At 42.5% G+C, this 27,884-nt stretch overlaps 2 protein-coding genes across 3 annotated transcripts in view; one reads left to right on the plus strand and one right to left on the minus strand.

The window, feature by feature from the left end:
- The window catches only part of mfn1b (mitofusin 1b), a 17,929-nt gene extending 12,531 nt beyond the window's left edge, over nucleotides 1–5,398 (plus strand). The window contains exons 12-18 of the mRNA XM_005746734.1: nucleotides 1,327–1,431; nucleotides 1,810–1,912; nucleotides 2,509–2,735; nucleotides 2,816–2,986; nucleotides 3,688–3,884; nucleotides 4,126–4,260; nucleotides 4,485–5,398. Of these exons, the coding sequence (XP_005746791.1) occupies nucleotides 1,327–1,431; nucleotides 1,810–1,912; nucleotides 2,509–2,735; nucleotides 2,816–2,986; nucleotides 3,688–3,884; nucleotides 4,126–4,260; nucleotides 4,485–4,554 (1,008 nt within the window). The 3' untranslated portion in view covers nucleotides 4,555–5,398. The remainder of the gene's footprint in view (nucleotides 1–1,326; nucleotides 1,432–1,809; nucleotides 1,913–2,508; nucleotides 2,736–2,815; nucleotides 2,987–3,687; nucleotides 3,885–4,125; nucleotides 4,261–4,484) is intronic.
- A 4,932-nt stretch (nucleotides 5,399–10,330) lies between these two features.
- LOC102202823 (guanine nucleotide-binding protein subunit beta-4) lies at nucleotides 10,331–27,402 on the minus strand. Of its 2 annotated transcripts, none has more exons than XM_005746736.1 (10): nucleotides 27,241–27,402; nucleotides 17,747–17,933; nucleotides 17,421–17,459; nucleotides 16,966–17,072; nucleotides 13,790–13,853; nucleotides 13,279–13,441; nucleotides 12,452–12,518; nucleotides 12,023–12,224; nucleotides 11,202–11,418; nucleotides 10,331–10,673 (listed from the first exon to the last, which is right to left on the minus strand). In XM_005746736.1, exons 2-10 carry the CDS (start codon nucleotides 17,801–17,803, stop codon nucleotides 10,567–10,569), a joined length of 1,023 nt encoding a protein of 340 aa, XP_005746793.1. In that variant the 5' UTR covers nucleotides 17,804–17,933; nucleotides 27,241–27,402; the 3' UTR covers nucleotides 10,331–10,566. The 2 variants fall into 2 exon arrangements, with proteins under 2 accessions (XP_005746793.1, XP_005746792.1); XM_005746735.1 differs by lacking the exon at nucleotides 27,241–27,402 and adding an exon at nucleotides 22,055–22,278.
- Between the last annotated feature and the right edge of the window lie 482 nt (nucleotides 27,403–27,884).

The raw sequence follows: 27,884 nt of genomic DNA on the forward strand, positions 1-27,884 counted from the left end.
GCGCTTCCGCTCCCTTAAGGCCAAAACAGAGAGAATGAGGAGGAGCTTCTTCCCACAGGCTATTTGGGGCCTGAACCAGGTGTAGGACTGGACTCTCCCAAACACGTCACTATAAGACTGGACTCTCACACACGTCACCACACGCACCACCACACATTTCCTATAATCCTATAATTCCTATAATTTATAATCCTTATCTTTATAATCTCTTCTGCTATTTGCACATTCTTTACTGTAAATTCCTAAGTTAATTTGTAAATTTTGTAGTAAAGTGTAAATTGTAAATATTGTAAAACTTTTCTTCTGTCATTTAATGGTCGGGCATTGTACAGCTACAAGCATTTCACCCCCATGTCATACTGTGTATGGTTGTGTGTGTGTGACAAATAAAATTTGAATTTGAAATTTGAATTTGAATCAACACCTGATTGAAGGGTGTTTCACCTGTCTCTTCTTTAGATCAGCTGATAAATTTATCAGATGTTATAAATGCCAGTAGGTCAGCAAATAGCAAATATTATATCTATCAATCAATCAATTTGTAATCAATTTGTAAGCAACATTTAAAAACCACACATGTTGACCAAAGTGCTGTACATAGTAACAAAAGTAACAAGTAGAACAAACACGCACAGAGAATAAAACACTCAGTCATGAGTAAAAGCTAGAGAGTAAAAATGTGTTTTGAGACAGGCTTTAAAAATGTCAAGTGTTGGAGAGATCCTAATCTGAAGAGGCAGACTGATCCAAAGTCTGCTCTGTGTGTAGCCTGCTGCTAGGGACAATCAGAAGCAACTTATCAGCTGACCTGAGAGATCTGTTTGCAGTATTTTTAGTTAAAAGGTCAGAGAGGTATGACAGAGCTAATCCATTTAGAGACTTAAAAACAAGCAATAACATCAATTCTACAATGCACTGGAAGCCAGTGTAAACGAGCCTGGAGAGATATGGTCATGTTTACGAGCGCCTGTCAGGAGTCGGACTGCAGCATCCTGAACTAGCTGAAGAGCAGAGCCTGGCTGGTACCGAAATAAAGACTATTACAGTCGTCAAGCCTGGATGAAATAAACGCATGGATCACTTTCTCAGAGTCAGCAGGTGACAAGCTGATTAACAGAGCTTTTGTCTGTTTCCTTTCTCCTTTAAATGAAAGTAACTTAATTACCTCTATATGCAAAAATAAAACTGTAATTGGTTTTTTTTCTTCTTTATTTCGCTGATATTGAAATTGGAAAAACTTCTTGATGCCTGGACAGAAACCAGAGGAAGCTCCATTGTGTGTCACTGACTAGATCAACTTGAGCTCTCATGTTGCGTTTTATCCAGGTTTCCACCGCCATGGGGGAGGAGATCTGTCGCCTTCATTTAATTGTTGATGAGTTCCACTGTGACTTCCACCCCTCACCTCAGGTCCTCAAAATGTACAAGTCTGTAAGTAAAGGCAGCATAAAAACACCTCAGACCAAATAAAAGCCAATAAAATGATGTTCTGCTTAGTTGCTGTAAGGGTCAACAATCGATGCTCATTAAAGTTGTCTGCTACACATTGAGTCACCAAGCAGATAAACTGCCTGCACATACTACTTGCTGAAGTTTCTCTCTGCTACACTGTGTACTACATACATTTAGTTTAACTTTATCTGACAGGCCTCTGAAAGCAGTTAGCATCTGCTAGCTTTAGCACTACAGTGTTCCAGTTTCAGTTTTAGTGGAATAACAGATGCCAAGTCTGCATAAACACTGTGACAGTGCCATGCGTGCAAAGATCCTTTTTTCCATCTGACCTCTGACCCCTGTTGCTGTTGGCAGGAGCTGCTGGGTCACGTGGAGGAGGGGATGGGCAAGAATTTGGCTTTCCGCTGCTCCAATGCTGTCAACGCCTCTGTTCAGTCCACCCAGGAATACATGATAGGTAATTCACGTAACACGGATGTTAATGAATAAGAGCTCCTTTGCAATGTTGCAATATAAAAGCTGAAGTCGTTAACGCAATTTCTGAAAATGGTTTCATCTCTTAAGAAATGGATATTTTTTATTAGAAAATGGCTTCAGGGCAGCATTTTTTCGCTCCGTCACTCATTCGCAGCATTGCTAAACTTGGTCAGAACCTTTTTGCCTTCAGGCTGATGTCTGCTACACCCTGATCACTGCTATATTTACCCTCCTCGCTGAATGCCGTCATTCCATGCCCCATTATGCGACAAATGCGTCACTGTCATGCACGCATGCAAGCTGTGCTCGGTGACAGTGATGTTGTAAAGGTGTTAATGTGCCCTCTGATGAAAAGACTTCCGGAGCTGTTCTATAAATCGGTTTCTCTTTTTCCTTGTAAGGAAAAGTGCAACACAAACGTGTCATATTTGGTTCTTAACTTTGAGCCCAGCAGGTCCCTAAAATTATACCAGCTCCAAATGTGTCCAAATGTGAATGTCCTCATTTTGAAGGGCTGCCCACCTAGTTTTCAAATATGCCTTCTCTTCATTTTATGCTGGGATTCTCCCTTTCCAGAGAGCATGCTCCCTCTGCTTCCCTCTTCAACCCAGAGCCAGGTGTCCATGCTGATGAACAGCAGGAAGTTTGACATGAGTTACGACCTAAACTGCGCCACACTTTGCAGCGACTTCCAGGAAGACATTGAGTTTAAGTTTTCGCTGGGCTGGAAAGCGTTAGTCCACCGCTTTCTGGGATCTGCCAATGCAGAGAGAGCTCTTAGACTGGTGGACCAGAACTTTCAGGTGCGCACCAATCAAGAATTATTATTGTAATGAGACTTTTTCACATCCTATTCTGAAAAACTCTGCTTGTCATTCCTTAGACACCTCGCCCAGCACTGCCTCAGACCCAAACACCCTCCTCCTCTGCGCCCCCCACGACCGTGGCAGTGTCCAACCAGCAGACAGCCCTCATGACCCAGGAGGACCTGATAGTAGCCATCGCTTCCCTCAATTCCCGCACTTCAATGGGCGTACTGGTCGTTGGAGGAGTGGTATGTTGTGTCTGAGGTCGTTTTTAATTCCAACATATGAAATATGGTGTGTGAGTAAGGAAGACAGTAAGTCCATTTTTTTTATCTAGCACATTTCAAACAAAAGTGATTTACAATAAAAAGAAGAAAGAAATAGAAGAAGCTGCTCTTAACCACAGCACTGGTTTCACTGTCAAAGATGTTTGAACCTGTTTTAATAAAAGGAGCCCGAGAACCCAGGTCTCATTTTAACCTCTCAGTAAATAGTGGACAGTCGAACAATATGAACTCTGATTGGACATATTTAACTGTAAGAAACTGTCTTGACATTGAGTTTTTATTTGTTGCACTCCCTGAGCTTTGTTATGGACCAGGGCGTTCCAGTATTCAGAAATCAAAAGTAATGTAAAGTTCAGCTAAATGTCCAAAACTGTGTGTCCAACGAAATTCAGGCCTTATGTTTGCCACCACTGAACTAACATGTCCCATGTACTCCCATCTTTGTGATGTGCATTTTAGCCTGTTTAACATTTTCCTGTTAAAAATGGTTGACATTTGTTCCATTGTAGCTCAAAAGGATTGTTTAGACGACCGTCTTTGTAAACCTATAGAGAGAAGAGTAGTATTTGCAAATACATGGTGCTGAACTCGACATGTTTAATCTAAGCTTCCACCACTGAAACAGCAAAATAAGCATGCTTCACCTGCCTACTCTCTCTCAGGTGTGGAGAACCGTTGGCTGGAGGCTGATCGCCCTGTCAGCCTCTCTCTATGGCCTGCTGTACCTATACGAGAGACTCACTTGGACCACGAAGGCAAAGGAGCGTGCTCTGAAGCGGCAGTTTGTGGACTATGCATCCGATAAAATGCAGCTCATGGTCAGCCTTACGAGTGCAAGCTGTAGCAAACAAGTCCAACAGTAAGTGTGCTGCCTTTCATATCATCTGTCTATCCAGTGAGCTGACGGTGTGCACTGTGAACCATCTATAAATAATTTCTGCCACTTGCTCTTCTGTGTGCATGAACAGGTTATAGCCTCATGGTTTTTGCTTCCCTCCTCCTGCCTCCTTTCCTAATTTAAACCTACACAGCTCAGCCCCGCCCTCTGTAACAGAGCTAAATAAATAAGCAGTGCCACACTGTGCCCTCTGTGTTACCAGGGAGATGGCAACCACCTTTGCTAGGCTCTGTCAGCAGGTGGACCAGACGCAGAAAGAGCTGGAGGCAGAAATCCGTCAACTGACAGCGAAGATCGATCAGCTGGAGAGCATCCAGAGCCGCTCCAAGAGCCTGCGGTCAGTCCAGCTCCCTCTCTTATCGGGAATAACGGGAAAAGTAAAGTGTCTGTCTGGGAATTTATCAGGAACCAGTGTGGGGAACGTTAACGTCTCAGATCAAATGAATGATAACAGTAATTGGAAACGTGTAGTTGAGTTCTACATGACAGATATCACAAAATGTTATCTCAACCCAAGAAGGTAATAAGTCAAGTATTTCTTTTTATACACGATGTGTGCAGACATAAAGCCACTGACCTGGAGAAACAGCTGGAGGAGTTCACCAAGCAGTATTTGCAGCCTGAGCAGTGAAGATCCTGTTCTTCATCGCTCCACAGTTCAGCTCTCACGGAGTCAGTCATTCCTCAGTTTGGTGCCACGTCACTGCAAGATCGCGCAAACTACAGCCGAGGTTTATGCGCCGATGTTTTGATAATCAGCTTCTCAATTATTCATTTATAATTGTGTTGGTACCCCGGGAACAGTTTTCAATCTGAATAGCCACTTGTAATTTTTTTCCCTTCTTTTTGTGATTTTGTAGATTTGACTGTTAATCTAAAAAAAAAAAAAAAAAAGACGATTCTTCATGATTAGCAGAGAGACGTGCAAAGGCCCAGACACAACAGGGTCTGCTGTATGTCAGGCTCTTCTAAAAGCAGTGAACACACCTGAATCCTGTGGTGCAGATATGCTCCACGGGTCACGGTTATCCTGGTCGGCGTGCACACCACCGGTCGGGTGCTGTATTTGGACACTAATGTGCTTCTGACTGTGAATATTTCAGTAACCTCTATGGAGCAAATCAGTACGACTGTACGTGCATCTGTTTGGTCACATCTACATTGTGTGAAAAACAAATTAATTTAATAATGAAAGAAAACATTTTCACAGTTACAGGAAGCTCAGTAAATTCACTCAATCGTTTGAGTACGATTGAAAAGCTGAAGCCTTGTCTGCTATTTTCTAATACTCCAAACTGTATAGAACAAAAGCTTTCAAAATATTCATATATATATTTTATAATACCCTATTTTATTTATACCCATTACCCGATGATGACTACACCAGTGTGCACTTTGTAAACTTTTTTTCCTCAAATGTGTCCTGAAGTATGTGTAGATTTTCCAAATTGCATTAAAACTGCAACGATCTAAAACGAGATTTTGTGTGTTTCTTTTTGGACACTTACAGAAAAAAGGTCAAATGTGTTCAATATTGCAATAAATTAGAGTCACTCTCTGCTGCTAGTTTACGATTGAATGGCGTGAAGTCGACAATAACATGCCGTCTGCTGCTGATAATGACTACTGACTGTAAAATGAACAGCAAAAATCAAAAGCCCAACCTGTGGCTGTCTACATGCACAGAAATCTCCAGCCAGACCTACATCAATTTGAAAGAGGAATTCCTCCACTGATAGTGATGTAGTTGCTGCACCCGAGGTTTATGTAGGAGCATAACCAGAAAACAGCCAGTTTAGTGGAGTCCGCTGTTGTACTGAGACACTGCAGACATGTTGCACAGTGTGACTCGGATATGCTTTGGCAATCGGCCGGATTTGGGAATTAGCAAATATTTGCAAGCCTTAGCAAATCTGAGAGTGAATGCAGTGCGGTTATTAGGATACACATTGCTTCCAACCAGCAATTTGGTTACCACAACTACTTGTAATCTGTCACTGAATTAGGAGGCTGGTTTGGTGTGACTAGAGCCATAAAAGCAAAACAAAAAACAGCTTGGCATATGAACTGTGCAGGATTTCGTTTTTCTTTTAAGGACGGAGGTTCTCCGAGTATGTTTGCAGTTCCCTAAGAATACAGACTCATTTTATATTAGTGGTTTATAGCTTGATGACTTGATTCACTTGTTAGCAAGACATTTGCTACGAGTCTCCACAGCAACTCCTGACGAAGGCACCTGCACGTTGTTTTAACTTCTAAGTAAATAATGATCAAATGACTCGTATGTGCTTTACATAATAGTTAAAAAGAGCATTTTGAGCTCAAACTACCTCACTGACTGACTTTGTGTGTAGATGTGTTTCACAGTTATATGGGCGGGAAAGTTTGCGTGAGTGTGCGCTGTGTATTTGTTTGCAAAGACCATCCATGTTTTCTTGGTTAAAAGCTTTTTATTGGTTACAATAATTCATGGCAACGTATCAGTATCACCACGCCACTGTACAAATACAAAAAAAAAAAAAAAAAAGGTCTGGTGTGAAAAAAAAGACTATAAAAATTATTCCATAACAAGTGATTATAATTTCACACAATAGCACTGTAAGAGAATTATCATGGCACCAAGTCCCTGGTCTTTACTGGCTTAAAACATAATAAATAAAAAAGGAAGTTTCAGAACAGTAAGTCAAAGTAGATTTGAAGGGCAGTGCATTTTCTTGTGACCATGCGGTGGCGGCGGTGGTCCTGTAATGCTAATGGGGAATACTTTTTTCCTCCGATGAGCGACTTTCAGAAACAACTTTTCCATTTTCTGATGAACTTGCACGGCCTTTGCCAAAAATACTGCGAACGCGTGCAGCAATGACGTTTGCAAGCCTGCTCTGAGGTTCAACATCTGCACTGCATGCGCCAAAGCTGCTGAAAAACAACAGCGTGCAGTCAAGTCTACTTCAATAATGAACACACTGCGGTTTTTGGTACTTTTGGACTCTAAAAGTATCAAATAAGGACATCACGTAGGGCTGCGGGGATGGAAAAGACTTCAGGTAAATACAACAGTTAGATGAAGTCAAGCACCTGTATTTGTTTTTTTTTTTTGACTGAAGAATTTCCTGCTCTACTTGCATGAGCGAACGGCACAGGCACATAAAAGGATTACTGTTCCCGGGTTCCAGCTGCTAATAGTGCTGAATTACAGAGCGACACGATGGTTGTCTGCTAAGTCACTGTCAGTAATGCAGACAACACCCCCCCCCCCACACACACACACACACACTCCCTTCCTTTTAAGCTGTTAAGGGCTGAGGTGTTTTTTTTTTTTCACAGCTAATGTTGGCAAATGAAAGTGAAAAAACTAAAGGAACAGCTCAACATTGTGGGAAAGGTGTCTACTCACTTCCTGGCACGGGGACTCGCACGCTAAGATGACAGAGATGGATCCTATTTATTCTTTAAAAGCGCCGAAAGGAAGGCAAAATCTCACAACAATATTTAGAGGCTGCATATTTCTGTACAGTCATCGTTTGCCTCTCTAGGAAACCCTGCCTTTCATTATTCTTCATTGTGTGGATCTCAGAATAAAGCGCTATGGCTGAATGCAGCTCAGGTAGTATGAATACGAGTCCATTTAATCTTGAAGTTGTTTCTGTTTTTACAGGAAAAATGTTGAGAAAAGTGTTTTTCCTCATTAAGAGAAGCACTTTTAATTGTGACAAAGGCCGTTATGAAGCTGAACACAAACACGCAGCATCTAGTTACTGTCAGGCATCACAGACAGTGCACCTCTACCAGTTTACAGACTCAGCTGCTCAGAGTCACACTAGATTAATAAATAAAGTCTAATTTGTACATTTTGGTCACGTTATGCTAATGACACACGAGTGTCAAGTAATTAACCCACGATCGTGCAGTTTGAAGGCCACACTCTTATCACAAACACCAGGATGGAGGCTTTGGATGTTCCTGGTGATGAATTGGCTGTTTAACCCTGATGCATCACGTCTGATATGTGTGGTTTTGTGAGTTTGAGACTTCCACATCGTTACTGTGAATTTTTCCCAGTGGAAGAAATGTCTCAATACATTTTTAAGCAATAAATTGGAAAAACAAACCCATTCATGTATTATGTTGTCTGGTTTCTGTGACAGTCTGACTATTACAGTTTGTATTTACAGTGCCATCCAGTGACATTTTAATTAACTTTAATATTCTGATACGACTGCAAGAAAGCACATTTCCTAAAATTTCATACTGCTTCTTTAAATTCAAGCTGAGGACCTGTGAACACCTTATGTCCACCGACCTGAATAGAAAAATGAGCTCTGTCAGCACTCTGGGAAAACTCATCGTCCTCTCCTCATCATCACCATCACATGTAAGCAGCCGCCCTGTTTGATCATCAAACACCAGACTGGATTTAAAATCAGACGCTGAGGTGACTTTTGATTTGATGGAGGAAGAGGAGGAGGCTGCCACTGGAGTACAGTGAGCTAACGTGTAGTTTTCAGTTCACAGCTCAAGGTCTGTGGGTAACTTTGGCGCCAGTCTAACACTTGGATCTATACGTTATCCACAAACGTCATCAGATTACACCCCACACACACCTCACAAAGATATTCTCAGGTTCAAAAACTAGAACTGCTTTTTAACATTTGCTGAAAAAGGACTTTCATGATGCAAAGCTGTGACGAAGCAGCGGGTCAGTAGACTGACACGGGGGCAAACGGGCATCTCACACATACTACAAACTGATCTGCAGTAGTAATATTAGAAAGCAGAGTTGTATAAAAGGTGCTGCTGAGCACTCGTTCTAAGCCGTCTGTGGTGTTGCGGTGGGTTTTCTGCAGGCACGCCTTCGTTTTGTAGTGTTCTACGGGGAAAACGTTCTTATTGATCAGCGCCTAAACAGGTAGCGTGAGAGAAAAACATTACGGTAGCTGAAGCTAGTTTAACCTCCGATTATGAATGATATCGTAAGGCAGAATGGAGACACGATAGCTCCACATCCACAGGTGCACCAACCCTCGTTATCCAGCCGTGCGGCTCAATGTTTACATCTATAAATAGGCACCTGAGACAGCTGATGGATAGGTCCAACTCACACACGTCACATGTGTGAGTGCTTAAAGCCTTTTAAGGAGCTGAGAATAATGGAAGATGCACGATAAGAAAATACTTAAATCAGAATTACCACGTCTATGTGTAAATAAGTCACGTGTGCTCGACGGTTTTCTAGCTCTCTACTAAGTGTACATTTCACTTGCCATATGTAACAGTTCATAATGTTTCTGTTGAAAACAGTGAAAGTGTTAAACCCTTAAAAATGTGTAGTTTTGTTTTTTCTTCTTGTTACAGGCCTGTGATGGCACTGCTGTGACTTTGGGAGTGGCTGCCATGGTTCCAGTCACACACCTTGTTAATGACAAACAACCCATCCTTCATTGAAAAGAAACGTCACGGTGAGCTGTGGAAGTCATCCCTCCTTCTGATGGACTCACTAATGTCCTTGGCGGTCCTGACATGAAGCTCCTCCTTTAAAAGGCCGCTCGGGGATAAGGTGTCCACTTGCAGCGCAAGGACACCGGCGTCATTTGAAGGGCGGTGCGTGATCTCAGATTGCGTAGGCCGCACGAAACAGGGATGCAACGACCTCCTTCAATCCTATCATTGCGACCGAAGCGGCCCCCTGAGCATCCACAGTCTACTCAAGCAGGGCCTCGGATAAAATAAAGTTTTCTATCTGAGTCTACAATTCACCAGTTTCTACGTTGGGGTTACAGCTGGATCCAGACTTAAACCACAGCACTCCAATCACTTCCTTCCAAAATAAAAGACTGGTGGGAACGCTGGGATTCAGGCTTTTTTTGTTGGTTTTTGTTCTTTTTTTAAAAAGAGAGCGATCACAGCCATCATTGACATGAATGCAACATTTACAGGTACAGGGTGCATGAATGATGTCACCACCTGTAACCATGACACAGAGATACAGGTGAATAAGGTGAGTTTGATTTTTGGTTTAGGTGTCAGATCCTGTTTTCCTGCACGATGAATCGGTGCCACTAAATCAACGGGAAAATTTGGAAACGTTACACTGCTTTGTATCCGTTTAAACTCCCACACGATTTGGCATCTTGTTGCATTACATGAGTATGTCCATTCAAAATAAAATACAATATCAAAAATGATATTTATAAAAAAAAAAAACAACTCAAGGGCTGGAAATAATCTAAAAAATATATACATACACATTATATATGCATATATGATGCATATATACACACACAATGCTATACATATATATGTATATACTGTCTTTATATATAAATGTACATGTTAGACACCGATGCTAATCGTGTTGTTAGTCATGGTAACACATACCTTTGGAAAATTATTCGTGTGAGGACCAAATCTTCTTTTCTGTAACATTTTTACTGGACGCTCTGACTTCTGCTGCTGAGCAACAGCTCTGTGAACAAAACTAAACATCTGGTGCTTTCTCACAGGTCACCAGCAGAGATGATAACTGGGGGCTGAGTTAAGGAGAGTCAGCTAACACAGTGTGTGCACCCGCCCAGTGATGAGTTGGGATATGCCAGGTGGGGTTGTGGAGGGAGGAGGGGGTAGTTTTTGAGTATGACAGGCTCGTTTAATTCCAGATCCGGAGGAAACTGTCCCAGGAGCCGGTGGCCACAGCCATGCCGTCGCCCGTCACTCCTAAGCAGCTCACTCTGTTGTCGTGGCCCGCTAACACACCTGGAGGGTGAAAAACAAACCACAGTCACAGGTAGGGTCAAAACAAACCTCCATCCCACTGAGAATCGAGACTGCAGGTCAGCAATGACTTTAAAACATCAGCTGTATAAGTGATGCAGGCCTTCATGATGTCTGTATTTATCAGCTCGTGTTTTACATCCGTTATCTCGTCGAAAACAAAAGTCCACTGGTTTCGCTGGTTTGAATTTAAATAAACACACTTCAGAAGAGTTGAATTCAGTTTGCGTGCATTTCCCTCACTTCATCCGAGTCCTTCAACTCTAAATAATACCACAACCTTAATGGGACCAGTCGGACCCTGCTGTTGAACAATAAGAAATCTGAAATGCTGTATTTGCACAAGCAGCAAGGTTCACTGACGTGCACGTCATTAGCTGACAGACGCCACCGATCGTTAAAAAGTCACATGGGCGTCTTCATGAACACAAACTGTTTACAGGAGCTGAATAAGTTCTTGACATTTGTCAGTAGTAGAGAACCCACAATCAGAGTTCAGGTGTGACTCACCTGCACGCTCGCCCTTCAGCGTGTCCCAGACGTTGCAGTTGAAGTCATCATAGCCGGCCAGGAGCAGGCGGCCGCTCTTGGAGAACGCCACGGAGGTGATGCCACAGATAATGTTGTCGTGGCTGTACGTCATCAGCTCCTGGTCTGCACGCAGATCAAACAGCCTGCAGGTGGCGTCATCAGAGCCCGTCCCAAAGGCATTCCCATTGGGGAAAAACTGTCGGGGGGGGACATGGATCGCGCAGATAAGTGATGAATTGTACGTTTTCAGGGTTTTGTCTCTAAGGAAGTCGTTTCTATGACGATGCCTGTTTTACACTGCCAGGAAAAGATTATAATACAGGAAGCATGACAACCAACACACTGATGATTATTGTTGTCAAACACTGACGTCACTGCTCCTCCACAGGAAGGTGCTCAGCTTCAGTCTGTCACTCGCTCTGCTTTCATCATGCTGACATAAAGGCCGTGAACTTTAACCAGGCTTCACGTCGTCTTCAGGTTTTTAAAATGAGCCTTTTTCATTTGACTAAATGATAACTTTATTAATACATTTCAGTCAGACTTCACCCTCCACCCTCTTTGGCTGGGTGCTCTTCCTGCTCAACATTTGCTCCAGTATTATCCTGGTTCTCTGTCAGGCTACGGTGACAGCCGTTTGTTTGGAATAAACACAGGATCAGCCCACAATTTTCCTAGAAGTCTGCTACGCGGAAGCGCTCATAAAAAAGATAAACACCAGACCACATTTACTTCTAAAATGCTGAGACATAATCAATCTGCAATAGTCTTTGTGATCGTCGACGCTCCCGGGTACTCACGCTGACGGCATTGATGTCAGACACGTGGCCGGTGAACGACTGCCTGCACATGCCGTCGCGGATGTCCCACAGCTTGGAAGTGGCGTCGCAGGCTCCCGACACAAAGGTCTTGTAGTCCGGGCTCAAAGACAAGCTCATCACATCGCCTGTATGGCCAGAGAAGCTTGTAGTTTGCTGGCCTGTCTCTATGTCCCACAATGCACTGCAACAAGGAAGCAGGAAAGACATATGAACTCTTTATGAAAAATATGCTTTATTAGACTTTCTTATTCATGGATCGTATTGCAATATCATCGCAGTGATCAAAGGCTCTGCACGCAGCTTTACAAACCTCCTGTGATGACAACATGCACGTTACGCAGCTCGTAAGAGCGTCCGCAGTCTACTGCGAAACATCACTGGAATATTTGAATGGTTTAAACTGCTCACCAGGTGGTGTCTCCAGAGCTGGTGAGTATCTGGTTATCATCCAAGAAACGGCAGCAGGACAAATAACCTGGAGGCAAACAGAAGGTTCCAGATGAGACGAGGACTCCTGTGTGCTCCCCACTCACACTGTGTACTTCCTCTCTCCTACTGTCAGCTCTTCCACATGTTTCACACTGGCTGTGCTTCCTAATGCAACCCTAAAGGGATTAATGTCTCCTCCTGAAATCAAACTGGGGAGGTTGTGTGTGAGCCACTACACTGTAGAAAAGCCCTTATGGCCCCCGTCAGCCAGGACATGCAGGATCTACAGCTACAGTACAGAGGTCAGATTGGATTCAAATGTTTAATATGAAAACAGAATAAATAAATATAAGGGTCGCTGGTCTCTCCCTCCCCCAGACTCACCTGTCTAATCTTCACTATCCGATAAAAGCAACAAATAATCAATAAAAAGGAAAGAAATATGAAAGATCTTATTGAGGGTCTGTGAATTATGACAGAGTATCAGGGCCACATTAAGAAAAATATTATTCATTCTGAGAATAAAGTTGAAATGTGAAGATTGATGAATGAAACGACTCCACGCCAGCCTCTAAACCGGCTCATGTAGATGAGTTAGTGAGACGACTCAAACGTTTCGGATCAGTTCTGGTTTTCCTTCTGACATCCTCACACTTATCCCCACCCTGTGTTTACGAGCTAAAACACAAACGATGACTTTCTGAGACTCTGACGGACAGTTTCACTAACTTTTCCCCTTCATGTGGCTCTAGTGCTCGTTTGTAATTAACCGTCTGTATTTGTTTCTTGGCTGAGCGTGTGCTTACCTGTGTGTCCAGGTAGCTCTCTGGTGACGCGCACGTTGCCTTCGCGGGTCTTCAGGCTGTATATGGAGCAGATGTTGTCCAAACCTCCACAGGCCACGTAGTTTCCAGAAGGGGCGTAGGCGCACGTCATCACCCATGAAGAGCGCAGAGGGATGGCGTGCATCTGATTAAAAGGAAAGTGATTTCGTTATTAAATACAGTGAAAGCGCTTCATGTGGCGCCTTAGTTTGACTAAAAGCTTCAAGGCTGAGTTCAACTGATGAAAATTAGATAAAAACATTATTTTCACTTATAGGAACTTAAGTAAAAAGGAAATGAAAGGATGGATTCTTCTATTTCTTCATCTGGTGCTGTTGCAAACAAAATAAAATAAAGAAAGAAGAAGCCATAATTAACTGATGCATACGTGAGAGATGAGGGTCTGAAATCACTATTTTACATTGCACTGGGTTGGATCTTAATGCAGGTGCAGTTGTAGATGTTACAAAAATCACAACAAAAATAATCAAACCTTATTTGTTGTGTAGCTGTCCCAGATGATTAGCTTCCCATCTTGTGATGCACTGACAAGTAACCTAAAAACGAGGTGAGAAGAGCAGCGTGACTCTGAGCTCGTGGTGAAAAGCCTACACGAGCTAAGCTGCATGCACCCGGTTTCATTAAAAGCAATGAGAGCCAGCCTTGCAAGTTACTGCGCTGCACTGTCAGCCTGGTTACAACGCTCTCACTTCTTCTCCCGCTGGAAGCCTCTTCGTCCCAGGTAATGTCCCACTCTGTGGAATATTTATTACCCCAGTTACATAAAAGTCTACTGTCGGGTGGGAAAGCGCTAGAAAGAAGCAGAGGTGGGGCGGCTAAATGTATCGGCAGCAAAAATAGCCCCGAGAAAAGGTGGAGTCAGAGATGGGTACGATAGGGCGAGATCTACAGATGGTGCAGATGCACAAACAGCTGGAACCCCTCCCTCCTATCCTGACTGGGTGTTTCCATCTCTCCGGGGACAGGAAGTAGCTTGTTGGTGCTGCGGTACAAATCAAGAGGAGAGCTATCATGCTCAAATGTCAGTAGCTGTATACAAAACAAACAGTGGCCACCTGCAGGGTCACCTGGAGGGTGCGAGGCACACCCAGGCACACATTCACACCTACACACCAACGAGGACACACCTGTGCATCTGAGCAGAACCTTCTAATGAAACTGCATCTTATGTTAATAAAAACTACTAACTACAAAAACAGAGACACTTATTAATCTGTATCTACCAACGTATTGCCTAAGGATTAGTGATGTGCATGCACACTCATGGTGACATTAACTGCTCCGTCTCAGTGCTCATAACTGCAGCAAACCGTTAAAAAGGCAGTTTGTAAGCTTGAATTCATCGAGCACTCAGTGCATGTAGCGACAGCTGAAGATTTCCTCACTGGTAAAATTTGAAATATATTAATTATTTTTAAAAATGTTCTGATTTTAGGAACTTACAAACTGCATCCTTAAGAAGATTATTAAATAAGCTGTGGTAGCTGCGATTACTATTGTGCTCACAGTAAAACGGTGCTCGTCCCATGTATGGTGGTATTAGTCATATTAATAGACAGGTAGCAGTAAAAACATGAACAGCAGTAGTGGTAGTAGTTTAGCCCCACACCTGGGACTGTCGTCACTGCACCAGTGCATTGCATTGGAAGACAGACACAAAGAAAGAGAGTGACACACACACACACACAAAGATACAATTTTTAACAGCAATAAATACGAGAGGTTGTGAACCTCACGACTGTAAATTCATTTTTGCTGTGCAGCACACTTTCACCTGGAGCTTGTGTTGGTCTACAAACTGTTAATAAATGTTGTATAAATGAAGCATCAACAGAGATTAACCCAGGATGTGACTGAGGATTTATGGTTATGGCTGCTTTCTAAAGGTGTGTTCATATTTGATTTCAATAAAAAGCAGACCATCAGCCCCACAGGCAGACTCCATGTAGTCTGACCACGGTCATTCTGTTACTGACCAACCAGAACTCAAATTCAGTGCCAGCACTGCCAGCTAGAGACAAAGCAGATCAACTACTGCCAATTCAGAAAAGATGCCATCAGGCGAAGCAGCATCTCCGTGAATACAAGTCCAACATTCACTGCTCTGGACTCCTCCAGCAGAAAACAGCTGAGTGATTAATGTACGAATGCTCCAATACAACAAAAACCAAAGCCGTAGTAAGTAGAGATGGACCGATCCGATATTACGTATCGGTATCGGTCCGATACTGACCTAAATTACTGGATCGGATATCGGAAAAAAGTAATCCGATCCATTAAATATCACGAAAGCACCTCACAAAACTTGCAACGCGCCGTAACTCGCCTCAGAACGTTAGCAGTCGGAGCAGTATGCATCACGTGATAGAGCGGCTGTGGCATGCGGGACCTGTCGGTGGTCTGGATAGCATGTGGAGCTTCGCTAGCAACCCGGCATTTCATCTCCGACAAAGTTATCCCCGAGAGAAGTAAAGCAAGTGTGTAAGTCCATCTCTGAATGTTTGTAAAGCATTCCCACGTTAAGCTTAACAAGCGATATATGGAGCGACTGCCTCTTCTTGCTGCTACTTCAATCATGAAACTGCTTAACGATCAGCTGATCGACTTTTCTGTCGCGAGTCCGTGTCTCTTGTTTGTTTTTGGCCCACTTTGCACCAGAAAGAGGAAACCAGCGGCTGAACAACAGCAACACGTTTAAGCTTGATAAGCTGTTGTTAGAATTTATTTAATATTAATTTCTACTCGAGGATCTTTTTCTACAGCTGACGCTGGTAACTGTGCAGGGGCGGATCTAGCAAAGTTTAGCCAGGGGGGGCGATAGGGCATTAACAGGGAAAAGGGGGCACAAAGACATGCTTTTCTTTCTTATTCTCATTTAAAATGTCGAGCTTTTAATAAATAATTATCTGACACCCAAAGTTTTAATTTGATGCAAAATGAATAGAAGTCAATTACTGTATATAGTGACTATTAAGTCTAATATACCCTAGTAAGCTATAGTACTTTTTCCTTTGGGAAGGTACCATCTGTGCAGTCTGCAATTTTGTTGAAGAAAGATGTTGAATCTATTTAATATTTCTTGAAAAATAATTGATTTCTGTGCATTTTTTTTCACACTGCATCAAATTAAAGTTGAGTACGTCGATTAAGCATCATGAGGTGGAGCGTGAGGGGTGGTTCCCTATTTTTTATTTATTCATTTTTGTTGCTGGGAGTTGGAACCCTATTAGTCAGGTTGCTTAATATTTACGCTAAGTACTCTTTAAAATACCAGAATAGGGAGGATGGTGTAGGTTTAAGTTTATTAGATTGATCAGTATTGCTGAACTATGAAATATTTTTGCATACAGGTATAACAGAATAGCTTTAGTGTAGTTGTTGTTTTAAACTTGAGTATGAACTTATAAAAAATGCAGCAAGATATTTAAAAAACAGTTTTGTTGATTAAAAAACACTATATCGGATTCATATCGGTATCGGCAGATATCCACATTTATGATATCGTATCAGACATAAAAAAGTGGTATCGTGCCATCTCTAGTAGTAAGCAGACGCTCAATGAAAGAGCAGAAGAAGAACATTGCTCGAGTGAATTTCACATCCTGGCTGCAGTTAATAATTCTGTTGTCTGTATAACCAGCACACTACCTGGAGTCACTCCCCCAGTGCATTGCATAGATCTTGGCCAGGTGGCCCCTGAGAGTGCGTCGCGTCCGCATCTGTATCCGGCCCACCGAGTCCAGACCAGCTGTGATCTGCCAAAACACAGGAAGAAGTGTCAGCGGTTACACTAAAGGCTCACACACACTCATCAGTGGACACCAAAAACAGGCCATTATCTGTCGACGAGGCAGCGGGGCGAACGTTAGACGAGCTCACGCTGCTGAACGTCTGTGGGATATTTATATGGATCCAATGACAGCATGTGTAAATACTGACACACTGAGATCCCCGGTTTTTATTCTGATTTACTTGAGATATAATTGATCAAATTTATGTAATTTTTCACACATTATTCACAAGTAACACGTGTGGCAAAAAGATCTACCAATGAACCGAATGGTAAATGCATTTATAGATATATAGTAACCTTAAACTCGTACCTGTGACAGAGTGGAGTCACTGCAGGCTTTTCTGGCATCCTGCAACGTAACAAAACGGGAAATGTTAGCGTATTCAACCACCACGTAGCAAACGGCTCATCAATGTGTTTAAACCTGCTGTGATTCACTGCCAGTCGCAGAGATGATCAAACAGCAATCACACAGACCGACTGATGTTTATTCAAGTGACGGTCTGACAAAAGTTACACACGTCACAGTGTCGCTGCATGCAGTGAACACACAGAGGCGCACGTGTGATGTATGCACACACACAAAAACAACAACAACAATATAAACAAAAAAGCACAAACAGCATGTCGTCGTACCCGAATCTGATTGCGTAGTTGCTCAGCTTCCTGTCGCAATTGTTCCAGCTCGCTCATTGTTTCGCTGATGGGCCACGCTCTGCTCCAAACACCGACTACGCTGGGAAAACACACGCATGCAAACTCACACGCACACACACACACACACACACACACACGCACTCACGCACACTTTACCAGCTGACGCCTGCAAGAAAGACAGAAGAAACACTTTTAGGTTGAAGGATGGGAAACAAACACAAGTATCCTGTTTGGGTTCACACCAAAGAAGAAGGTGCTGCAGAGGGTGGGGCCGGGCGGAGCTCCAAGGGTGGTCTGGCTCTTCAAACACCCTCCTCAGTCTGGTTCAAAAGGCCATCTGAGCCAGGCTCTGACCTTTACTGGCTCAATCAGCCTTTTGTGTTGCTGCATTGCACTGGCTGCTCCGCCCGCAGTCTGTGTTTTTGTGTTGAATGTGCTCTGTTGTGTACTGTGGGCAGATCTGGATTGTCTATTTGATAACATGTCCAAGTGGGGAAAGAAAGCATATATTTTTTAGTTTGTGTGTGAGTGTCTATCTAAATGTGTGTCAGGGTTAAGTGCGTCATCCCTTTGCAGATGCATGCGCACAAACATGCACGCGCACATGCCGGTTGCCACTTCCTTTACCTTGGGGAGTCTGAATGTGGGTCACAGAGCACTTACACACTCCTTGGAAATGTTTGGACAGCAACCCCCCTCCACACGGCTCCAACATACCTCGCCCCGCCCCCTGACTTTCCACTCTGTTTCACAGTCCAGAAGACAAACTCAGGGAGATTAAATTTGTAGTCCCGTTTTCTAAAATTCAACAATTAAACCAAGTTCAGTCTTTCCTCTTCACAGGAAACAGTGCAGATGTAACGAGGAGGATGTTTGTGTTTCAGCTTCAGTTTTGCAGATGCTTTAAAGCCGTGGTACACGAGGTAATTCATGAGCACAATCGTGGAAAAAAAGGCAGGTAAACAACATAAGATAATGATACAACACAACAGAGACCTCGACTGCTCGTCGTGGCCTTGGCTCAGCCAACGGGGTCTTTGACAGGCACTGCAACGCTCTCAGCGCTTCTCCAGCTGACGCAACCCCCACTAAGAAGGGTCTGGGCGTCAGCTCTCCAGTGATGTGCACCCACGCTATCACTGCTTTGGATCCACTACCCTGTACCTCTCTGCCACGTCACCATGTGCCTCTCGTGGAGGACCATAACACCCAGTTTGACCTTCTCCACCTCCTGGTTATGCTGGGAGATGACTTCATAATGCTGACAGACAGAAGGATATCCAACCAGAATAAAACTGCAAGCACTGATTTATGGGAGTGTCACATGAATGTTCATATTCCAGTAGTGATTATTATTCATTCAGCAGCTAAAACAGAACACATGAAAGTGCTGTCGTAAGCACAAAGACAGGCAAAACACACGCTCATACAACATTTACGTGTAGTGACTTACAGTTGTGAAACTCGGGTTGTTTGTGTATGTGTGTATTTTTTCCCTCCACTTGTGTGATTTGAGTCATGCGTGCAGCCAGTGAGCTGGCCTACAAAGACCTAGATCATGGCCCAGGATCAGCCGCAACAAAAGCGGAGCTGTGTGTTGCAGCTGCCCATTGTTTAGTATGTGGTGCCAGTATAGCAGATAGGTCTGCTTGGCACCGCCGCCATATTTGGGGCCTCTGCGATAGGCCACGGGAGGCCACAATTGCTACTTCTCTGCACAACATCCAAGCACACAGCCCTCCGTGCATTCATTCATCTTGTTCAGCCTGGTGCTCCCAGTGGCCGACAGGACACCGCGGTGCCTAAACTGGGATAAAACATCTGCTGCCTGCTTCAAACTGTGGACATGTAAGACAGAAAGGCACTGGTGGAAATAATCACAAACGCTACATTTTATTTTGAAAACTGACCACAGGCATTTTCGGCTGCTCCCTTATTTCCCAAAGGATCAGGACAGCGGACAGATGTGCATCTTTGATCGTGCAAAGACTCCAGGCCTGGGCCCAGCACTAGCTGCTGATGCCCCGAGCCCGGGTGTGTCTCCTCCTGGTCTCATACCGCAGAGCTTTCACATTACAGGTGAATGTGTCACCTGGTAAATCACTGAGAATAATCTCAACAAACAGCTTAAGCATCACTCAGTGTTTGTGCACAAAATGTTTAGCTATAAAGCCAAAGTGACTTTTATTTAATAACTTCTCATTAACAGCAGCAATCAAATGTAAGGAGTAATGACTTAAGTACTGTTCAATATAGTTCACAAAGTGTTTCACAAAGCATCAAATCATCAGGACAAAGAACATTTTAATTAAGACACGAGAAATCTATAAAATAAATAAAAACTACAATATATTAAAATGACATTTAGATTTGTTACAGTAACAGAAAAAACACACATGGCCTCAAAGCCTGCAGTATAATAATCTTTTTTTTTGAAACTCACTGTTTTTAGTTTCTTTGAATGTTAATTAATAGTTTAATAGTTTGACTATGATACTGGCTGCTGTTGCTGCTTTTATGACTTAATCAATACTGCGAACCTGTCTGTGTTTATCATGTGTGAGGAATACAAACGTTATCTGAACTGTATCCAACTCCAAGACACATAAGTTCACTCCTCGCTCACTAAACTCTACATCCGTGTCAGACTGTTCAGTGTCTGCTCCTGCAGACACACAGACACAGTAGTTCATGTTAAGGCAGAACTACACCTAAGGACAGCATGGGAACTCCAAAGGCAAATCCTATGAGATCTGAATCAGAAAAATCCAACTGTGAGAACACACAGTGGTCTAGTTTGGTTAACAGAGCTGCAGCTTTAGGGGCACGGCAAAATGAAATGAGCAGGTTTACCAACATCCAGGTGTGGACACACTTGGGCCTGCTGTGAGCACCTTATACCAGTGCTTACAGTAAGTTGTCCATATTATGACTTCTGAAATCATATCTTATACCTGTATACAGCACAAATCCTCTTATTATTAAAAAGAATGACTTACACCTTGTGATAAAATTTTCATTACTTGGAATCAATCAGTGCTCTAAACCAACGTTTTTCAGGCTCTTGTCTAGTGAGCACTCAAAGCACTTTATACAATATGCCTTGTTCACACAAGGTCTTTTTGCTTTGTCTAAGTGCTCTATCACCCTCAGATGAAGGCATCAATATCTGGGATCGAACCACCGAGCTTCCGATTACTAGATAAGATTGACTAGTATTAGATTTTTTGTTTGTTTGTCTTCAGCTGATGCCACGTGCTGGGTTATTTGTTAGAAAACACACCAAAAAGACAAAACGTGATTTGTAGTGAATGTGCACCTACTGAAATGAGTAGGAGGCAGCAGGGCAACTCCACAGGTGTGAACTTGTTCAGGTGACCTACAGACTATTCCAGACATCTAGAGAATGAAGCAAATATCTGAAAAATGTCCCGTATGGTGAGGCTTCCTGCAATAACTAGAGCACATATGAAACTGCACAGGAAATATGCGCCATGATTATGATTTCATTGCTTCCACACTTGTTCTGAAGTAGGTTAATGCTTAAATAAAACCCCCCCAAAGCGTCACACTGCTCTGGGTCAAAGCAGAGGCCCAAACCCGAGCATACTCAGTTTATAGTAGGACATGAACCTCTGCGAAACACCGAGCTGCGGACATTTGTGGTCATCCTTCCGATCATCTTATCGACCAATCAGCTAGCCGGTCTAGCTTTCCCCACATTTAAAAGCTTTTTGTTTAAACAGTGAAACACTTTACTATGCAAAGACCAAAAGCAAAATGTATTCCATTTTTACAAACGTGTAAAGACACTGAATACATCTGTGACACACGGACCAAAGAGCAGGAGCCAAACGGCGCGGCACCAGTTGATGCTCAGAGGAAGGCTGTCATGTATATTTAGTAGAAAAGGAAAAGAAAATCTACGCAGCCACATATGAGAGAACCAGATGTATGAAATGGAAATATCTGAACTGCTGTCTGCCCAGTGAAGGGTTTTGCCCCTACAGTTCCGCCTGACAGTGTGTAAAAGGCCGCGTTTGGTGAGCAGAGAAATTTCAACAACGTAAAGCTTTTAGCTTAGAGAAAGAAAACAGCGCAGCCCGGGAACAGTTATTTCAACACTGCTGCCTGGAGCGAACCAGCTAACGGCGGTTTTTGCATATCAGCCGAGTTCAATGTAAAACAAACAAAAGCAGCCGCGACCAGAGCAGGAAATAGCGTTTGTAAAAGAAAAATAAAAAAAAAACGCCACCAAAATATCAAGACTTGAGTGCACGTCCTCACCTGAAAACAGGCGGTTTGGGGCTCCGTCCGTCCTTCAGTCCGAGTCACACCGATCCGTTTTCACACGACAACCATGGCCACAGCTGTGAGGGAATCGCAAAGGGAGCCGTGCTAATTTTAAGCCCGTTTTAATCGGTTTAAATGGTCAGAAGCGAGCGCGACTCGTGTCGGATTTGACTAAAATTTTCACCAAGCAGGCTAATCACCACACCCATGAAAGTGGGAACATAGCAACAGCCTACGCTGAGGGGTGCCCGCTACATGACACATTCATATTCATGTTTCCTTGTTAATACAACAACTTATAGTGTAACAATGTCGTACTAAATTAGTTATAATTACGTCAATAATCTCGAGGAATCATTAACAACACTTTAACTAGCTCTAAAAATATCTATAATGACTCGTACACCCTACGGGCGAAATGGTACCGCCTGGCAGCTCCCTCTACAAAAAGGAACCGAATGGGATACAGGAAACAAATATTAGACCTAAAAAGCCAGTCATTGTAGTGATTCAAACGACAGTCATCTAAGGTTTGCAAACTCCACCTTTGCCCTCTCATTCAAATACAAACTGAGTAAATAACGCAGACACTGCAGTAGAAGTGAAAGGTGAGGAGACTGCAGTGTTTTTAACAACTTCACGAATGTAGTCTGTCAACAGCAACAGTTGTGACCACATAGACTAGCGATGGCTGAGACGTGAAGGTACCTGCAGGTCTGCTGTAGAGCTTCGCACCGTGTAAGGCCAGACAAGAAATGAACCGATTAATCAAAATCAAAAATGAGTGGTAAGTGCAGCTCTAAAATGTGTATGACAAACATAGCTCGCTCTTCATCATCAAAGTAGCAGAAATATTTGTCTACTTTCTCTAGTCATCCTTTGGTTTCTTGACAGTTTAATGGATTTCGTTGCTTTACTATTCAGACAAATCTAATGAGTGAGTTAGAATTATAAATCTGTCTAAAACAAACTGAAATCCCTCAGGAGACAGCTGTGCCAAGTCTCACCCTGGCACACAGCAGTTGGCCTGCAGTGGGTTCATTGAAAACGATCTCTCTCCATTAGGACAGGATGAATATTTAATGGGGCCAATGAAAGGGAGCAGTGGGATAGGCTTTTCCATATCTCTGCACGAGCCATAATCAATGGAAAGGAGATGAAAGTTTTCCAGCGCCTGGTTTCCTTTCGGAGTTGCATGGGGGCAGATTAAGTCTAATTTAATTCATACACACAGCAGTAGTATGAGGATTAGGATTACCATGATAGCAGAGACATATGCCTTGGATGGTTTGCCATTAGTGCCAGTGGGATTACATTTTCTTTATTTTACAGTGTTAATTTGCACAGCCTCGGAACAGGATATTATTCACAGTATGTTTTATTCATTAGCCTGTATTCATACATTAAAACCACACATTCTACAGCACTTAGCAAAATAGAAATTCGATCCGTAGGATGACACCTGCCAAAACCACAATCAATAATTTGCCCATGTGTTATAGAAAATACATCTTATCAGTCATAATAAAGATAATCAGAACATTTAAGTGGATTTAGTATTACTGTTTCATTTATAGCGTGCTTGTAAAGTTGTACTAACAAGTTTAAGCCAGCCGGTTTCACAGATGACATAATACTGGGTCACCCTTTAGCGTTTTGTCAGATCATGTCTGAAGTTACGCAAAAATAGACTCCTAATTGCACAAGGTAGAGCTAAATCATGCAGCCTGAACACCGCTACAGCTCAGCTCTAGTCATGCGCTACATTAGTCAACACTGAGTGCTGTCGTTTTTTTTGTTTTGTGTTTTTGTAGTGTTTTGGATCAGAGATTGGTTTTAAATGGAAGATAACTGCCTAAGAAGAAGTTAGCTTGTGTTCTCTCTGTATAGTGAGCAAAAAAGACTGAATTCATTAACCAGCTGAGAATCGCAGTCAGTGTGTCCAAAAGCACATCCTAGGCCAATCAGGTCCCTTGGTCCATTGCTTAGCAACCAGGAAGGAAGAAGCAGGGTTGGGTTGGGGGGAGCAAATTGACACTGTAAAAATAGAACATCAATAGCCTGGTGTGTGAAAAAAAGAAAGACACACATGTTGCCGAGGCTATAAATAGTTTCCTGGAGCCTGGAACAGGTATTGTGTACAGTAGCTTTGTCGTGTTGTTGTACATTTTTGCATTTATTCGAATTTAGCAACACAGCTCAATGCATAGCAGTCATGCAAGTGAATAACATCATTTGAATTTTACGATGATTTTATAGCATAGGAGAAACAGCAAGAACTGACGTACCTGTATACTGCTGACTACAAGTCATCCCAAAACCATCAACAGGTCGGCACAATTTAGATTTTTCTGTTTGTCAGCGTGGATACAAAATTCTCAGCATGCTGTAATAATACATTTCAGCGTATTATCACTGACGTTTTTGGAAATCCATAAGGGGAGGGGGTTAGGGTTTGTTTTTCATTTTAGTTAATAAATAATAATAATATAAAATCACCAGGATAATATCTGATCTTTCTGCCTCATATCATAAATCTGTGTGCATATTGTTCAGGGGAATTCCAGTGATCTTTTCTCATATTACACCACCTTTATATATGACATTTTTAAACTGGGTAATGCATGTGTCTTGTGTAGAACAGTGTGCTCAAAAATAGATCTATCATATCCAATTCAGTTTCACAGGACTGCTCAATAATGACCCCAAAACGTGGGGGATCCGATCGAGTGGAGATAATGGGACGTCAATCCCCCACCTCCTAAATGTTGGGTTTTTTTTAATCCCGATGTTTCGATTTTAGGCCACATGCCATCACACCCCCATGTAATACTTTCACAGTATCAGAGGCAATTAAAATGTGTAGCAACAGTAAAAGGCTTTATCGGGGCCGTCTTATCCACCAGACATCTCCCGGGGAGGCAGGCCGTTGTCAGGGTAACCCTCACAAATGGCAACTGACGTCAAAAAGGTAGGAGAAATACCAGGGAGAGCCAGAGCTGCTATGCATAATGGATTATTGAAAAAAAGGCCCTCTTGAAGAGTGCAAAGTGACTTAAAATATGCGTGCCTTGCTGAGCTCACCAGTCCTGTCTCACTCTGTGTGATGAGGGAAATAGATGTTGGCAAATTCTGGGTTTACTTGCAGACTGCCACAGCTTAGCCTTGATTGGCTCTTGTTAAATTATGTATTTTGAGTAAAAGCTTGATGGAGAACAATCTCTGCATTTGGACACATAATGGTCTATATCCTGTCCTGTGACCTCTGTGTCATTTGTCAAAGTGCTGTGCCACTCCTCATTCCGTTATGTTTTGCTTCCAAAGAGCCAGGCTGCTTTCTGGAGCAGTGGGTCCAGGCTTCCCGAAGGTCTTTCAAACTTTTTCTTTGGACATTGTCTGCTTTGGGTGCAATACGTGGTGCAAAAACATGGCATATCTCAGCATAGTGTGCAGTGCGTTATTAAAAAAAAATGTAGGAGACTGGCCTACAAAAACTATCTACAGCAGAGGATCAGTATGCGAATCAAATCTAGGAAAGACCTGACACATGATGCATTTGAGAGATGCATCTTATGTTCAAGTCTCACAAATGGTCTCAGAGGAAAGGTGTCTGTCAAGAGCCATTCTTAAGGAAGGGAAACAGAGAGAGGTGAAGGCTGAGGTTTGCCAAATTACACAAGAACTGGACAGAAAATCAGTAACAACAGGCGTCTGGAGTGAATCCTAATTCGAAAGTTTATGTTCAAATTGTTGTCAATATTTACAGAAGAGGTGAGGAGACACTGTGTCTTCAGCTCTGCCATGGTTTTGACGCTTCGGGGGTCTTGGCAATTGATGTCATTATGAACTCATAAAAATAACATGAAGGGTTTAGGTTCTTGTCTAATCTCAGTGCTATTCCTGGGCCATGAGAGCGTCACACAGCAGCAGCTTGGCGAAGAACCCTTCTGTGATCATGCCTCGCGTGTTGTGCTAGGAATCACACTCCTCGATCAACGACTGTGAAGTCATGTACTGCTGCTGTCCACATTGGTAGAGCAAAACAGAAGTATCGACATGTAATACAGAAGTGACACTGTGTCCATTTTGGAGAAGATAATACATCTATATGCATAGATCTGTGCGATGCCATTATTATGACATCATTGACTTTCTCACATAGAATAAAATCAGGTTTAATTTTTTTTTTGCCCACGAAGCTTTATGTCTCCAGCACACAACATTAAATTACAAGAAGAAAAATTTAGAGCAAAAGTGTTTTCTATAATGTGAATATCCATGTTAAAATCAAATAAATGTACTAGTGTCCAAAAATTTATCTATTTGTTGAAAAGCCGCATATTTTTTGATGCTATATTTTCACTGTGGGTTTCAAAAGTACACAATTTCCACATTTATTAATCAAACAACACCCTCAATTACATTAAGGAAGAGCAACCCTTAATCTTTTGATTTAGGGAGAAGCTGCGGAGGAAATGTGCAAACAGAAGAAGTGAGAGTGTTTCGGTCCAGGGGAATCCCAGACACTTCTGTAAACCAGGGGTGCAACAAGCAGCACAAAGCATGAACCAACATGCTATGAGTTTCCAAAGAAGTCGATCACACATCAGTATTGGGGGAGTGAGGAATAACCTTGGTGTGCTAATACCACCCTTTGCAGAGGCCGCCAAACAGCTTCAACCCTCCAACGCCACATGATCATTAATTTATTACCACGAGCACACTATTTCTTTCCCTTTTTTTTTGACTTGACATTTTGGTGCACCACAGATTTTTAACATGAGATAAGATCTACAGTTCACCTCTGCACTGCCTCAAAACCAACTTTATACCAGGTACAAAGTCTGAGTTCACAACCTCACTAAACACCACAGTCACCAGCGTTTCCTCTATTACACTGCAAACACCAAAAGGTGAGTTAAGTGCCAGAAAAATATCTGAGTTTTAGTAAGGTTTATACTGCAGACTTTAGCCTTGGAAACATAATTTTTCTATGTAAAAAAATATTTAAATATTATATTAAAACAGTAGGAATATTCTCATTTGTACTTAAATGTATACAGTATTCCTGAGTAAGTACATTTTCCCTGGTAAATATAGAGGTTACTGCGCCAATACATCATTGCTGTGAATCAAAAAGCTTGACATTAAAAAAAAAAAAAGAATGAAAGCTTTTCTACCTTTTCCAGTGCAGATGAGGAGGGGAAGTGGCTGTTTCTGCATATGTCCTAAATGGCATGGATTATGAGTCGCACAGAGCGCCGTGGTTTCAGTTCTTCCTTTCAGCCGTGAGTGTAGATGCTGCCAGGAGGAGCAGCAAATGGAGAGCTAGAGGATGGAGAGCTACTGAGTGGGAGGGTGATGATATATGGGGGGGAGACAAAGGATAGCCGATGGAGTAATTTTTCTATTAAAGGGACAGAGTTGATTTCTTCAGTACTAGTTGAAGAAGGTAAATAAATAGAAATGAAAGAATAATCCCAGTTTTTTTTACTTTCCCACCAAAAAACTTGTTGCAGGTCCCTTGGCAGGTGGCCACACGTGTTTTCATACAGGGCTTCCTAGAACAGCATAAACAAAATTGGCTCCAAAATACTCATCAACCTTTGACATGATTCTGACGCGCATCTTCAAACATGAGCATTTATAGTTTGAGACATCTGTGTGACTTCTTATTTTACCATTCCTGTATATGAAAACTTGTTTCTGTCACTGAAAAAAAACCTTTTTTTTTTCCATTTGTGAGTCAAAATTTTGAGTTAATTTCTTAGAATTTCAATTTAAAAATATCCAACACAATAACTCAAAACTGAGAAAATTACTG

This window comes from Pundamilia nyererei, unplaced genomic scaffold (assembly GCF_000239375.1).
Source record: "Pundamilia nyererei isolate P.nyererei 1_Seehausen unplaced genomic scaffold, PunNye1.0 scaffold00183, whole genome shotgun sequence".
NCBI classification, from domain to species: Eukaryota; Metazoa; Chordata; class Actinopteri; order Cichliformes; family Cichlidae; genus Pundamilia; species Pundamilia nyererei.